This window comes from Arachis ipaensis, chromosome B05 (genome assembly GCF_000816755.2).
Source record: "Arachis ipaensis cultivar K30076 chromosome B05, Araip1.1, whole genome shotgun sequence".
Lineage (NCBI taxonomy): Eukaryota > Viridiplantae > Streptophyta > Magnoliopsida > Fabales > Fabaceae > Arachis > Arachis ipaensis.
The window spans coordinates 57,211,333-57,228,727 of NC_029789.2; the positions used below are offsets into that span (position 1 = coordinate 57,211,333).

The window sequence follows — 17,395 nt, forward strand, 5'->3', positions numbered from 1 at the left end:
ATAAACCGAGAGTAATGAAACCTCGGGTCATTTGTGACATCCCTTCCAGCAAAATACCTTGCTTAAGTCAGGGTATTTCTACTAAAAAGAACGTTACGTAACCTTTCTTAATATTAACTACTTAATTACTGAGCATTTGTATCGATTTCGCGTTTCAGTTTTAAGAAAATGCCAGAAAATTTTGTTTTTATTCATTAAAGTCATGTTTCAAAGATAAACATTGCAAGTAATAATAACAATCACATGAATATTATTAATAATAATTCTTATAAATAAGAAATCATATAAACCCAAATACAACACCTACCCCTCTGTGTAAAATAAAACCTCAAGGACAAGAGCAAGGGGACTCTATGAAAGCAATTAAAATCACAAAGAAAATTTACTAATCGCTTGCAGCTTTATATTGCGTCTTCAAGCCTGTGTCACTAAAAGGGTGGAAAATTTGGGGGTGAGAACTGATAAACCACTATTTTATGGTTTATCTTGTACTCAATTGAGTAGTTTTTATCAACTCTTTACCCACTTATTCATACTATTCGCATGTTTTACATTTTCCTTCCTGATTTTGTGCTATGATTGAAAACATGCTTCTTTGATCTTATATTTGCTTATTATTAATCCTCTCTTATTACCATTAGATGCCTTGATATGTGTGTTAAGTGTTTTCAGAGATTATAGGGCAGGAAAGGCTTGGAGGATGGAAAGGAAGCATGCAAAAGTGGAAGGAATACAAGAAGTTGAAGAAGTTGTTAAGCTTTCCAGCCTGACCTCTTCGCACTCAAACGGTCATAAATTGAGCTACAGAGCTCTAAATGAGATGGTTCCAGTTGCGTTGGAAAGCTAACATCCGGGGCTTCGATTTGATATATAATTTGCCATAGCTGCCCCAACATTAGGTGATGCGAACGCGTGAATGACGCGCCTGCGTTGCATTTGCGAACTTCAATCCGCGCGGACGCGTGGACGACGCCTCCGCGTCACTTTTCCGCGACCTGAACGTAACCGAAATCGTAGGGGGCGATTTTTGGGCTGTTTTTGACCCAGTTTTCAGCCCAGAACACACAGATTAGAGCCTATAAAGTGGGGGAATGCATCCATTCATTATCAAGCTTTCAAATTCACAATTTTGGGATTAGATGTAGTTTTTAGAGAGAGATGTTCTCTCCTCTCTCTTAGGATTTAGAATTAGGATTCTTTTCAGTTTATGATTATTTCATCTTTTGCGATCATGATGAGCGGATAATTTATATGCTTTTTGGCATTGTTTTTAGTATGTTTTTAGTAGAATCTAGTTACTTTTAGGGATGTTTTCATTAGTTTTTATGTTAAATTCATATTTCTGGACTTTACTATGAGTTTTTGTGTTTTTCTATGATTTCAGGTATTTTCTGGCTGAAATTGAGGGACTTGAGCAAAAATCAGATTCAGAGGTTGAAGAAGGACTGCTGATGCTGTTGGATTCTGACCTCCCTGCACTCAAAGTGGATTTTCTGGAGCTACAGAACTCAAAATGGCGGGCTTCGAATTGCGTTGGAAAGTAGACATCCAGAGCTTTCCAGCAATATATAATAATCCACACTTTGGCCGAGTTTAGATGACCTAAAAGGGCGTTGAACGCCAGTTCTACGCTGCTGTCTGGAGTTAAACGCCAGAAACACGTCACAAGCCAGAGTTGAACGCCAGAAATATGTTACAAACTGGCGTTCAACTCCAAGATTAACCTCTACACGTGTAACATTCAAGTTCAGCCCAAGCACACACCAAGTGGGCCCCAGAAGTGGATTTATGCATCAATTACTTACTTCTGTAAACCCTAGTAACTAGTTTAGTCTAAATAGGACTTTTTACTATTGTATTAGACATCTTTGATCAGTTTTATGCTATCCATAAAGCCAGCCATGGAAAGGAGTAAGATTGATTGGATGAAGACAGCAGGAAAGCAGAGGTTCAGAGGAACAAAAGCATCTCTATGCACTTATCTGAAATTCTAACCAATGATTTACATAAGTATTTCTATCCTTATTTTATTATATATTTTCAAAAACTCCATAACTATTTTATATCCGCCTGACTGAGATTTACAAGGTGACCATAGCTTGCTTCATACCAACAATCTCCGTGGGATCGACACTTACTCAAGTAAGGTTTATTACTTGGACGACCCAGTGCACTTGCTGGTTAGTTGTATCGAAGTTGTGAATGAAAAACGATTTATTAAGACGTGCGTACAGAGTTTCTGGCGTCGTTGCCTGAGATCACAATTTCGTGCACCAAGTTTTTGGCACCGTTGCAGGGGATTGTTCGAGTTTGGACAACTGACGGTTCATCTTGTTGCTCAGATTAGGTAATTTTCTTTTTGTTTTATTTTCAAAAATTTTTCAAAAACCTTTCAAAAATTTCTCATCTGTTTTCGAAAAAAAAATTTTAAATAAATCTTTTCCAAAACATATTTTTCTTCAGAATTTTTAAGAATGAATTCTAGAGTTTCATGAAGCATGTTGATGCCTGGCTGGCTGTAAAGCCATGTCTAATTCTTTTGGATAGGGGCTTCCAACCATCAGCATAGAGGCAGGTTAATTGGTATGTCAGCTGTGGCATGTCTGAGTTACATACTAAAGCTTGGCTGGCTATTAAGTCATGCCTAACCCTCGGATTGGTGCTTTAGACTAAGAATACAAGATTCCTGGAATTCATATTAAAAAATTTTGGAATCCTTATTTTTCTTTTTCAAATGATTTTCGAAAAAATTAAAAGAAAATCCAAAAAAAAATAAAAAATAAAAAATTCATAAAAATAAAAAATATTTCATGTTTTTTGTTTGAGTCTTGAGTCAAGTTGAAAGTTTGGTGTCAATTGCATATTCATCTTGCATTTTTCGAAAAATTCATGCATTCATAGTGTTCTTCATGATCTTCATGTTGTTCTTGGTAAGTCTTCTTGTTTGATCTTGATGTTTTCATGTTTTGTGTCTTTTCTTGTTTTTCATATGCATTCTTGCATTCATAGTGTCTATACATGAAAAATTGTTTAAGTTTGGTGTCTTGCATGTTTTCTTTGCATTAAAAATTTTTCAAAAATAAGTTCTCGATGTTCATCTTGATCTTCAAAGTGTTCTTGGTGTTCATCTTGACATTCATAGCATTCTTGCATGCATTCATTGTTTTGATCTAAAAATTTTCATGCATTGCATCATTTTCATGTTTTTCTCTCTCATCATAAAAATTCAAAAAATCAAAAAAATATTTTCCCCTTTTTCTCTCTTAAAATTTCGAAAATTAGATTTGACTTTTTCAAAAAATTTTAAAATCTAGTTGTTTTTATGAGCCAAATCAAATTTTCAATTTAAAAATCTTATCTTTTTCAAAATCTTTTTCAAAAATCAAATCTTTTTCATTTTTCTCATCTATTTTCGAAAATTTCAAAAAAATATTTTTCAAAAATCTTTTTCTTAATTTTAGATCATATTTTCGAAAATAACATCATCAATTAATGTTTTGATTCAAAAATTTCAAGTTTGTTACTTGCTTGTTAAGAAAGATTCAAACTTTGAGTTCTAGAATCATATCTTGTGATTTCTTGTGAATCAAGTCATTAATTGTGATTTTAAAAATCAAATCTTTTTCAAAACTAATTTCAATCATATCTTTTCAAAAATATCTTTTTATCTTATCGTTTTCAAAAATCATATCTTTTTCAAAAATTTGATTTTAAAATATCCTTTCTAACTTCTTATCTTCTTATCTTTTCAAAATTGATTTTCAAATTTGTTTCAACTAACTAACTAACTTTTTGTTTTTTTCTTATCTTTTCAAAACTACCTAACTAACTCTCTCTCTCCCTCTAATTTTCGAAAATATCTTCCCTCTTTTTCAAAATTTCTTTTTTATTAACTAATTATTTTAATTTTTTATTTTAATTCTCGAAAATTACTAACCTTTTTCAAAACTATTTTCGAAAATCACTAACTCTTTTTCAAAAATTATTTTCGAAAATTCTCTCTCTCTCTTATCTCCTTCTATTTATTTATTCACCTACTAACACTTCATCTCACCCAAATTCGAACCCCCTCTTCTATCTGTGTTCGAATTTTTTCTTCTTCTTTTCTTCTACTCACACAGGGACCTCTATACTGTGGTAAAAAGGATCCCCATTATTATTACTTTTCTGTCCCTCTTTTTCATAATGTTCAAACCTTCAGATAGAAAGAAGGTGAATCCCTCTATGATGCTTGGGAGAGATACAAAGGACTGACCAAAAAGTGTCCTTCTGACATGCTTTCAGAATGGAACATCCTGGATATATTCTATGATGGTCTACCTGAATTGGCTAAAATGTCATTGGATACTTCTGCAGGTGGATCCATTCACCTAAAGAAAACGCCTGCAGAAGCTCAAGAACTCATTGACATGGTTGCTAATAACCAGTTCATGTACACTTCTGAGAGGAATCCTGTGAGTAATGGGACGCCTATGAAGAATGGAGTTCTTGAAATTGATACTCTGAATGCCATATTGGCTCAGAATAAAATATTGACTCAGCAAGTCAATATGATTTCTCAGAGTCTGAATGGAATGCAAGCTGCATCCAACAGTACTCAAGAGGCATCTTCTGGAGAAGAAGCTTATGATCCTGAAAACCCTGCAATAGCAGAGGTGAATTACATGGGTGAACCTTATGGAAACACCTATAACCCCTCATGGTGAAATCACCCAAATCTCTCATGGAAGGATCAACAAAAGCCTCAACAAGGCGTTAATAATGGTGGAAGAAATAGGTTTAACAATAGTAAACCTTTTCCATCATCCACTCAGCAACAGACAGAGAACTCTGAACAAAATACCTCTAATTTAGCAAACTTAGTCTCTGATCTATCTAATGCCACTGTAAGTTTTATGAATGAAACAAGGTCCTCCATTAGAAATTTGGAGGCACAAGTGGGCCAGCTGAGTAAAAGGATCACTGAAATCCCTCCTAGTACTCTCCCAAGCAATACAGAAGAAAATCCAAAAGGAGAGTGCAAGGCCATTGACATAGTCAACACGGCCGAACCTGGAGAGGAAGGGAATGACGTAAATCCCAGTAAGGAAGACCTCCTGGGACGTCCAGTGATCAATAAGGAGTTTCCCTTTGAGGAACCAAAGGAATCTGAGACTCATCTAGAGACCATAGAGATTCCATTAAACCTCCTTATGCCCTTCATGAGCTCTGATGAGTATTCCTCTTCTGAAGAAAATGAGGATGTCACTGAAGAGCAAGTTGCCAAGTACCTTGGTGCAATCATGAAGCTGAATGCCAAATTATTTGGTATTGAGACTTGGGAGGATGAACCTCCCTTGTTCACCAATGAACTAAGTGATCTGGATCAACTGACATTGCCTCAGAAGAAACAGGATCCTGGAAAGTTCGTAATACCTTGTACCATAGGCAACATAATTTTTGAAAAGGCTCTGTGTGACCTTGGTTCATGGATAAACCTCATGTCCCTCTCTGTAATAGAGAAACTGGGAATCTTTGGGGTGCAAGCTGCTAAAATCTCATTAGAGATGCCAGACAATTCAAGAAAATAGGCTTATGGACAAGTAGAGGACGTATTAGTAAAGGTTGAAGGCCTTTACATCCCTGCTGATTTCATAATCCTTGATACTGGGAAGGATGAGGATGAATCCATCATCCTTGGAAGACCTTTCCTAGCCACAACAAGAGCTGTGATTGATGTTGACAGAGGTAAATTAGTCCTTCAATTGAATGAGGACTCCCTTGTGTTTACAACTCAAGGTTACCCTTCTGTAAACATGGAAAAGAGGCACAGTAAGCTTCTCTCAAAACAGAGTCAACTAGAGCCCCCACAGTCAAACTCTAAGTTTGGTGTTGGGAGGCCACAACCAAACTCTAAGTTTGGTGTTGAACTCCCATATCCAAACTCTAAGTTTGGTGCTGGGAAGTCTCAACAATGCTCTGAACATCTGTGAGGCTCCATGAGAGTCCACTGTCAAGCTATTGACATTAAAGAAGCGCTTGTTGGGAGGCAACCCAATTTTTATTTATCTAATTTTATTTTTCTTGTTCTTTCATGTTTTATTAGGTTCATGATCATGTGGAGTTACAAAATAAATATAAAAATTGAAAACGGAATCAAAAATAGCAGAAGAAAAATCACACCCTGGAGGAAGATCTTACTGGCATTTAAACGCCAGTAAGAAGCATCTGGCTGGCGTTCAACGCCAGAACAGAGCATAGTTCTGGCGCTGAACGCCCAAAATGGGCAGCATCTGGGCGTTTAAACGCCATAATTGCACCCTGGAGAAGAGCTGGCGCTGAACGCCCAGAACAAGCATGGTTTTGGCGTTCAACGCCAGAAATGGGCAAAAAATGGGCGTTTAACGCCCAGAACAAGCACCAATCTGGCGCTGAACGCCCAGAGTTTTGTGCAAGGGCATTTTGCATGCCTAATTTGGTGCAAGGTTGTAAATCCTTGAACACCTCAGGATCTGTGGACCCCACAGGATAACCTCAGGATTTGTGGACCCCACAGGATCCCCACCTACCTCCACTCATTTTTTCTCACCCCTCTTTCACACAATCCCATAAACACTCTGGAAGGAGCTCAATGGAAGATTGACTCCAAAAGCAAGCCGGTTCAATTAAGAAGACTGGACCTCAAGCCTGTGGCTAGAGGATGGTTGGAATTCATCCAACGCTCCATCATCCCCACTAGCAACCGATCTGAAGTTACTGTGGATCGGGCCATCATGATTCATAGCATCATGATTGGAGAAGAAGTAGAAATTCATGAAGTAATCTCCCTTGAACTCTACAAAATAGCTGAAAAGCCCTCTCCTGGGGCAAGGCTAGCTTTTCCTCATCTTATTTGCCATCTATGTTACTCAGCTGGAGCTTTCATAGAAGGAGACATTCCCATTGAGGAAGAGAAGCCCATCACTAAGAAAAGGATGGAGCAAGCAAGAGAGCCCATTCATGGATCTCAAGAGACGCATGAAGCTCATCACCATGAGATCTCAGAGATGCCTCAAATGCATTTTCCTCCACAAAACTATTGGGAGCAAATCAACACCTCCCTAGGAGAATTAAGTTCCAACATGGGACAATTAAAGGTGGAACATCAAGAGCACTCCATCATCCTTCATGAAATAAAAGAAGATCAAAAAGCAATGCGGGAGGAGCAACAAAGACAAGGAAGAGACATAGAAGAGCTTAAGGACATCATTGGTTCCTCAAGAAGGAAACGCCACCATCACTAAGGTGGACTAAATCCTTGTTCTTATTTTCTGTTTTTCGTTTTCTTAATGTTAAGTGCTTATCCATGTTTGTGTCTTCATTACATGATCATTAGTAGTTAGTAACTATGTCTTAAAGTTATGAATGTCCTATGAATCCATCACCTCTCTTAAATGAAAAATGTTTTAATTCAAAAGAACAAGAAGTACATGAGTTTCGAATTTATCCTTGAACTTAGTTTAATTATATTGATGTGGTGACAATGCTTCCTGTTTTCTGAATGAATGCTTGAACAGTGCATATGTCTTTTGAAGTTGTTGTTTAAGAATGTTAAATATGTTGGCTCTTGAAAGAATGATGATAAGGAGACATGTTATTTGATAATCTGAAAAATCATAAAAATGATTCTTGAAGCAAGAAAAAGCAGCAAAGAACAAAGCTTGCAGAAAAAAAAAGAAAAAAAAAATATAGGAAAAAAAATAGAAAGAAAAAGAAAAAGAAAGCAGAAAAAGCCAAAGCTCTTAAAACCAAAAGGCAAGAGCAAAAAAGCCAATAACCCTTAAAACCAAAAGGCAAGGGTAAATAAAAAGGATCCCAAGGCTTTGAGCATCAGTGGATAGGAGGGCCTAAAGGAATAAAATCCCGGCCTAAGCGGCTAAACCAAGCTGTCCCTAACCATGTGCTTGTGGCGTGAAGGTGTCAAGTGAAAACTTGAGACTGAGCGGTTAAAGTCAAGGTCCAAAGCAAAAGAAGAGTGTGCTTAAGAACCCTGGACACCTTTAATTGGGGACTTTAGCAAAGCTGAGTCACAATCTGAAAAGGTTCACCTAGTTATGTGTCTGTGGCATTTATGTATCCGGTGGTAATACTGGAAAACAAAGTGCTTAGGGCCACGGCCAAGAATTTGTGTGTTTTTCTGTGATTTCAGGTATTTTCTGGCTGAAATTGAGGGACTTGAGCAAAAATCAGATTCAGAGGTTGAAGAAGGACTGCTGATGCTGTTGGATTCTGACCTCCCTGCACTCAAAGTGGATTTTCTGGAACTACAGAATACAAAATGGCGCGCTTCCAATTGCGTTGGAAAGTAGACATCCATGACTTTCTAGCAATATATAATAGGCCATACTTTGGCCGAGTTTAGAAGACATAAAAGGGCGTTGAACGCCAGTTCTACGCTGCTGTCTGGAGTTAAACGCCAGAAACACGTCACAAGCCAGAGTTGAACGCCAGAAATACGTTACAAACTGGTGTTCAACTCCAAGATTGACCTCTACACGTGTAACATTCAAGTTCAGCCCAAGCACACACCAAGTGGGCCCCGGAAGTGGATTTATGCATCAATTACTTACTTCTGTAAACCCTAGTAACTAGTTTAGTATAAATAGGACTTTTTACTATTGTATTAGACATCTTTGATCAGTTTTATGCTATCCTAGACTTTCATGGGGGCTGGCCATTCGGCCATGCCTGAACCATTATCACTTATGTATTTTCATGTGGTATAATTTCTGCACTCCATAGATTAAGGTGTGGAGCTCTGCTGTTCCTCAAAGATTAATCCAAAGTACTACTGTTTTTCTATAAAATTCAACTTATTCTGCTTCTAAGATATTCATTCGCACTTCAACCTGAATGTGATGAACATGACAATCATCATCATTCCCCCACGAATGCGTGCCTGACAACAACTTCCGTTCCACCTTAGATTGAATGAGTATCTCTTGGATCTCTTAATCAGAATCTTCGTGGTATAAGCTAGATTGATGGCGGCATTCATGAGAGTCCGAAAAGTCTAAACCTTGTCTGTGGTATTCCGAGTAGGACTCTGGGATTGAATGACTGTGACGAATTACAAACTCGCGAGTGCTGGGCGTAGTGACAGACGCAAAAGGAGGGTGAATCCTATTCCAGTATGATCGAGAACCTCAGATGATTAGCCGTGCTGTGACAGAGCATTTGGACCATTTTCACAAGAGGATGGGATGCAGCCATTGACAAGGGTGATGCCTCCAGACGATTAGCCATGCAGTGACAGCGCATCGGACCATTTTCCAGAGAGGATTAAAAGTAGCCATTGACAACGGTGATGTCCTTACATAAAGCCAGCCATGGAAAGGAGTAAGATTGATTGGATGAAGACAACAGGAAAGCAGAGGTTCAGAGGAACAAAAGCATCTCTATGCGCTTATCTGAAATTCTCACGAATGATTTACATAGGTATTTCTATCCTTATTTTATTATATATTTTCGAAAGCTCCATAACTATTTTATATCCGCCTGACTGAGATTTACAAGGTGACCATAGCTTGCTTCATACCAACAATCTCCGTGGGATCGACCCTTACTCACGTAAGGTTTTTTACTTGGACGACCCAGTGCACTTGCTGGTTAGTTGTATCAAAGTTGTGAATGAAAAACGATTTATTAAGACGTGCGTACAGAGTTTCTGGCGCCGTTGCCTGAGATCACAATTTCGTGCACCAGATCACAGGTTCAATGTTCCTTTTATTTATTTTTCTAATTTAATTTATGAACTTCCATGTTAGATTTGATTTCTTTTATTAATGCAATTTGAGGTATTTCAGATTTATGATTTTTGTTTAGCTTTTTATATTCTTGGTTTTAATTGATGAATTGATAAATTGGAGACACTTGAGTTATCAAACTCCTTGTTGATTAAAAATTGGAATTCTTCAAGAATTAATTCGAGATCCAATAACTCGATTTTAACGTGAGGCAAAAGGGGTGCATTGGAACGTTAGTGACAATGTTAAGTGTCACTAACGTTCCCGAACTTGGACTTTCACTAAATGATTAACACTCCTTACGCCCTGAGCTTAAGTCTCTGCCCACTCTGCACTTTCTCTCTACAAGTAAAGCCAAGCCCAAATAAAGAAAGGAACTGCTTCAAACTCAAGATCCAAAGGCCCAAGACTTGAAGAGTGAACTAGAAGCTAAGAGTAGTATATATAGGAGTAGCTTTGAATTGTAAAGCAGTGCTGGAGGCTGAAGAACCACTCTCTATATTTTACATTCTTTGCAATTTCTAGTTTTATGATGTATTCTCCATCTTTGTTTTCATTTTTAAGAGCTATGAACAACTAAACCCCTTCGATTGGGTTAGGGAGCTCTGTTGTAATTTGATGGATCAATACTAATTTTCATTATTTTTCTTCTATCTTTCCTCTTGATTTTATTTGAAAGCTTTCGGTTTTCATCCAATTGAGTAGTTATCTTGGAAGAGAAGCTATTCAAACTTGGATCTCTTTTGAACTTTGGAAGAGGAATGAAGAGATCAAGCTAGAAATGCTTTCTCATGCTGGACCAAATTGGGTTTGGATGGGTATGTGACTATAACCCTCTCAATACTTGGTTTGAGAAATGCATGTGGTATAATCAGTGACCATACTTCATCTCTTCTCATGAGCAATTGACCAAGGAATTGGCTATTGATCAAGATTTGAGAGATTGAATTGCAAGAAATTGTAATTCAATCAATTAAGATTGCCAAGGAGATCAATGAGTGCATTGATTGAGGAAGAGATGAAAATGAACTTGATCCGGAGAATTGCAACATCTCCTAAGCCCAATGAACTCCCCATCTCTGATCTTACCCATTCTCTTTAATTTCTGCTATTTACTTTTATGAGCAAATCCCCCATTCCCATTTACAATTCTGCAATTTATTTTCAGTCATTTACTTCCAGTCCTTTAATTCTAGCATTTACTTTTCTGTTATTTACATTCCCGCCATTTTATTTTCTGCAACTCTCAACCCAATTTCTGGATTCGCTCAACTAGAACATTATTCTAATCAAAGTTGCTTGATCAATCAATCCCTGTGGGATTCGACCTCACTCTATTATGAGTTTTTACTTGACGACAAATTCGGTACACTTGCCAAAGGGAGATTTGTTGTGAGACAAGTTTTCCCCGCATCAACTCTAGCCTTTCTCCAAGGAAAGACTAGGACTTGAGGATTCAAAAATTAATTCATCCGCTTAACTTACCTTCATAGTTAGAGGTTAACAAAGTGGGAGAAAAATCCAATTCTCATCACAATTGATAAGGATAACTAGGATAGGACTTCCAATCCTCATAACTTGCCAAAAGTTTATTTTATAGTTATTTATTTATTTTATTCTTCTTATCATTTAACATACTGCTCCCTTACTTTCAAAACCCCCAATTTACAAGACTCATAACCAATAATAAGAACATACCTGCCTGCAATTCATTGAGAAGACGACCCGAGGTTTAAATACTTCGGTTATCAATTTATTTAGGGGTTTGTTACTTGTGACAACCAAAACATTTGTAAGAAAGGTTGATTGCTTGGTTTGGTAACTATACTTGCAACGAGAGTTTACTATAACTTCTAAACCATCAATCTTCAGTTCTTCAAAATGGCGCCGTTGCCGGGAAATTGCAAACGTGTGCCTTATTATTGATTATTGTAAATATTTGCTTTTTGCTTGTTTATTTGTTTTTATTTTTTGCTTTTTTTTCATAAATTAAGAGGTTATTGGTTTTTATTTAGTTATTAAAAAAAATTTCAAAAATTTTTAAAAAATTTAGTTATCTTATCTTATTTCAAAAAAATCAAATTTTAAAATTCAAATTTAAAAATTTTCAAAATTCAAATTCAAAAATTTTCAAATCTCAAATTTCAAAATTCAAATTTCAAAAATTTAAAATTCAAATTTCAAAACTTCAAATTTCAAATTTCAAAATTTAATTTTCAAATTCAAAATTTAAATAACCTTTTAATTTAAAATTTGTTTTTATTTTCATTTTTAATTTTTATTTACTATTATGAGTTCTCACCCCTCTCGCTTTGAGTTTGGTTCCAATGCTATTGCAAGGAATGGAAATTATAACAGGAACATGCATCAAGGTCAAAACAATCAGAGATGGAAGGAGCCACGAGGATCTGATCAACCCTTCCAGCAACAACACCTTCCACAGTACCACACACAAAGACCATTCCGCGATAAATACCAAGATGATAGATATGATGGACCCCCATCATATGCTTATGAACCACCTCCCCAACATACCTTTGAACCACCAAACTCACAAGCCCCTTTACACCATTTACCTCCATATGACCCTAACCCACATCCACCATACCAACCACCCTATGAACCAAATAAACCATACATAGATCCACCCCAACCTCCATTGGATAACAATACACTCATCTATAACATCATTGGTCTCACCTCTACACTCCAAAATCTTATATCCCGCATAAACCAACCCTCTACCTCCAATATTCAACCCTCAAGCTCTAGTGCACTTCCTTTTCAACCACATAATGATCTTTTCATCCCATCACCACCCTCCATGGAAGAGCACCCACATCCATCAATCCAAGAGCAAGATGATCCCAATTATGCTATTGATATGGAACAGGAAAGAAGGAATCATCTTCGCGAATCTATACTTCATAAAGAGCTAGAGGATGCCCTACGGGTAAAGGTAGGAGAGACCCTTGAAGATGAAGGAGTAGTTGAACGGAGTTGTCATGGAAAGAAAATCATCGAGGATGAGTACGATTTTATACTTAAACAAATGGACAAAGCAACAATTATTAAAAAGGAAGAAGTGGTTGCAGACTTAAGAAATTTACCCAAATCAGCGCCAATTATGTTATCTTTTCTTTTCTAATCCTAATTTCTTCTATCTTTCCTTCTTATTTCTTTCTTCTTCCTTTCTTATTTTCTTTGACTTCTCATCTTCTGCACTTTTATTCTATTTTATTTAATTTATTTGCATACTTTCATTCATTGCATTATTTTCATTGGTGTTAGAAATTTATCTGGGTCATTATTTTCTATATTTTTGGATTATTAAAGGAATTATTTAACAATTATATATTACTTTAAAAAAAAAGGTTGCTTGCATGTTCAATTTAATACTTTCAATAGCTTATTTACCATGCATGCTATTTGTTTGTGAAAAAGCCCGTATGACATTATGCACTATTTTTAGATTTCTTTTATTCTACTACTCTAAATGCTTGCTTTTCACAAAACCTTTGTATATTTTATTAATTAAATATAATTGTTATTACAAACATGTTGTTAGTTTGAAAGGCTTGGTAATCTCACTGGGACATTAAATGCTTGATCTATGCTACTCATGCCTTTGCCTGCATGCCAATAAACACCTTGCATTTAATTGTCATCATATGCACTTGCTATATTTCCATTTATGATTTTTTTCACATGTAGTCATGACCATGTGTTAACTTCATTCATCTTTTAATGTGCATTGATTACCACCTTACCCATCCTTTTCCTTGCTCTATCCCTTTGAATTCAAATTACTTTCTTTTTCCCTTTTCAGGATGGCCACCAAGAAAGGTAAAGAGAAAGCTACTCCCAAACCGCCGGGAAGGAAATGAACAAAAAGAGCCCCAGCTGAGGAACCACAACCCCCATCCACTTGCACATCTTAGCATGCACTGAGGACGGTGCAATCTTTAAGTGTGGGGAGGTCGATACCGATCTCCATGGGTTAGTTACTCTTCTATCTCAATACCAATGGTTTATTTTTCTTGTTAGTTATTGCATTTGCATGTTTGATTGCATGATTATTTGATTTTATGCATATTTTACCACTTGGTTGAAGTAAAATCTTCTTTTTCAAGAAAACCTTTAGAGCATTTCACTAATTTGAATAAAATTTAATGTTACACTTGTTTGAAGAAATATTATACTGGAACATTGTTTAGAGCTCGAACACACAAAACCTGTGAGATTTTTGAGCCTATTTGAATTGGTTGCCTTTTGCCAACCAATATTTTATTTTTGGTGTGTGTTTTTCTCTCTAAAATTGTGATCTTTGTCTTGCTTAATTCTATATTTCCATGGTTTGATGTATGCATACACTTACATGATTGAGGCCTTTATTTCACTAAGCTTACATACCCATATGGCCTTACCCTTTCATTATTCTTTGCAAACCAATGTTGAGCCTATTATACCCCTTTGTTCTTTACTTTAGCACATCATTAACTCTAAGCGAAAAACAATAATGTCCTTAATTTGAATCCTTGGTTAGCTTAGACTAGTGAGAGTGCTCATGATTTAAGTATAGGGAAAGTTGAATTTGGAAACATTTGGTTTGAGAATTGAGTATGTTAGAATTTTCTAAAAATATGAAAAAAATGTTTAGGACATGATTCATGCATTCAATAATTTAATCATATGCATTGTTGAGAAAAAAGAGAAAAAGAAGAGAAAAAGAGCAAATAAGTAAAAGGGGACAAAATGCCCCAAAGTAAGTGGTGAAAGCAATGCATATGTACTTTAGAATGCATGAATATGTGGAAAACATGGTTAATGGACAGTTAGGTTTTGTACTTTTATTACATGGATTGTCTTAAGTTAGGTGGGAAAAGTTTAAGTTAATTAAGGATTCAGATTTTAGTCCACTTGACCAAATACAATCCTACCTTGACCCTAACCCCATTACAACCCTTAAAAGACCTCTTGATTTGTGTATTTGTGCATTAAATTTTTATTGATTGGTAGAAGAAAAGCAAGCCTTAGAAAGCAAGGTTAGTAGAGAATTGAGAGAATCGAACCTTAAACACTTGAGTGATTAGAGTGTATACACTACCAGTGAGGGTTCGATGCTCAATTCCTTGTTCCCTGCTTTAATGAGTTATTTTCTTCTTGCAAGTCTATTTGTACTTCATTTTCATGATTTGAATTAGTGAAATCCAGTTCATATTTCTTCTTGAAGGATTTGTTTACTTTTAACTAAGTATGTAGAAACATTTTGCATGTAGTTGCATTCATATAAATAGGTTGCATTTCATATTAATCTACCATTCCTCTTCATCTTTATAACTTCTCTTGAACTTAGCATGAGGACATGCTAATGTTTAAGTGTGGGGAGGTTGATAAATCACTATTTTATGGTTTATCTTGTACTCAATTGAGTGGTTTTTATCAACTCTTTACCCAATTATTCATACTATTCGCATGTTTTACATTTTCCTTCCTGATTTTGTGCTATGATTAAAAACATGCTTCTTTGATCTTATATTTGCTTATTATTAATCCTCTCTTATTACTATTAGATGCCTTGATATGTGTGTTAAGTGTTTTCAGAGATTATAGGGCAGGAATGGCTTGGAGGAAGGAAAGGAAGCATGCAAAAGTGGAAGGAATACAAGAAGTTGAAGAAGTTGTTAAGCTGTCCAGCCTGACCTCTTCGCACTCAAACGGTCATAACTTGAGCTACAGAGGTCCAAATGAGATGGTTCCAGTTGCGTTGGAAAGCTAATGTCCGGGACTTCGATTTGATATATAATTTGTCATAGCTGCATCGACGTTAGGTGATGCGAACACGTGAATGACGCACCCGCATTGCATCTGCGAACTTCAATCCGCGCGGACGCGAGGACGATGCCTCCGCATCACTTTCCCGTGACCTGAACGTAATCGAAATCACAGGGGGGCAATTTCTGGGCTGTTTTTGACCCAGTTTTCAGCCTAGAACACACATATTAGAGGCTATAAAGTGGGGGAATGCATCCATTCATAATCAAGCTTTCAAATTCACAATTTTGGGATTAGATGTAGTTTTTAGAGAGAGAGGTTCTCTCCTCTCTCTTATGATTTAGAATTAGGATTAGATGTAGTTTTTCAGTTTATGATTATTTCATCTTTTACGATCACAGGTTCAATGTTCCTTTTATTTATTTTTCTAATTTAATTTATGAACTTCTATGTTAGATTTGATTTCTTTTATTAATGCAATTTGAGGTATTTCAGATTTATGATTTTTGTTTAGCTTTTTATATTCTTGGTTTTAATTGATGAATTGATAAATTGGAGACACTTGAGTTATCAAACTCCTTGTTGATTGAAAATTGGAATTCTTCAAGAATTAGTTCGAGATCCAATAACTCTAGCCTTTCCCCAAGGAAAGACTAGGACTTGAGGATTCAAAAATTAATTCATCCGCTTAACTTACTTTCATAGTTAGAGGTTAACAAAGTGGCAGAAAAATCCAATTCTCATCACAATTGATAAGGATAACTAGGATAGGACTTCCAATCCTCATAACTTGCCAAGAGTTTATTTTATTCTTCTTATCATTTAACATACTGCTCCCTTACTTTCAAAACCTCCAATTTACAAGACTCATAACCAATAATAAAAACATACCTCCCTGCAATTCCTTGAGAAGACGACCCGAGGTTTAAATACTTCGGTTATCAATTTATTTAGGGGTTTGTTACTTGTGACAACCAAAACGTTTGTAAGAAAGGTTGATTGCTTGGTTTAGTAACTATACTTGCAACGAGAGTTTACTATAACTTCTAAACCATCAATCTTCAGTTCTTCAAGAACAAAACCACATATTCTCAGTAGAGGTAGAGAATGTCGTGAAAGTAAAGAATAAAACGCAATAGTTAATTTCATTTAGAGACATTGAAAAGAAAACTACTTTCATTCGCAGTAATCATCGCTCGCCTTATATAAACTCTTTTGAAAACCAACGGCTTAACATTCAAAAATCTAAAACCTTCTTTAGAAGCATCAATTAACTATCCAAAATCCTAAACCCATATTTTTCTTTATATGTCTTAAAAGTTTTTCTAGACTGTATGAATGACTAATTTGTTCTAAGTATAGGTTCATTAAGTCTATGCTGAACTAGCTTAATCTTTCATACTTTACTAAACCTTAAACACAAACCAATCACGGCCTCAGGCCGAAGGAATTCAATCAACACCCAATTCACCACAATCCAGCCAATCAGTTACAAACACAAGTAATGAGGTTCAAATACAATCAAGAGCAATTACATCAAGTATAGCAATTAGCAGTTAAACAGAATTATTCACATAGGCAAACCAATTACAATATGCACACCCAAACAATGTCATATAGATGCATATGATGAATGTCTAGTCCTAGTACAGGCCATGAGCTCATGTGTCAGTTGGCTGCCCGTAATCCCGACATTTATTCGGTCATGAGTAATCCCGATTTCCCGGATACGATTTTCCGTTCCTAAATAAATGTGCACATAATAATAGCCACTCATTTTAGACATCCTCTGCTTACTGCAGGAAATATATATATACTCTGCTCTGCTCTGGGGAAGCGGAATATGGCTATAGGTA

General features: G+C 36.1%; 1 protein-coding gene across 1 annotated transcript in view; it reads right to left on the bottom strand.

The window, feature by feature from the left end:
- LOC107640619 overlaps positions 374–17,395 on the bottom strand; it is a 98,610-nt gene continuing 81,588 nt past the window's right edge. The window contains exon 5 of the mRNA XM_016344128.2: positions 374–428. Coding sequence (XP_016199614.1) covers positions 386–428 — 43 coding nt within the window. The 3' untranslated portion in view covers positions 374–385. The remainder of the gene's footprint in view (positions 429–17,395) is intronic.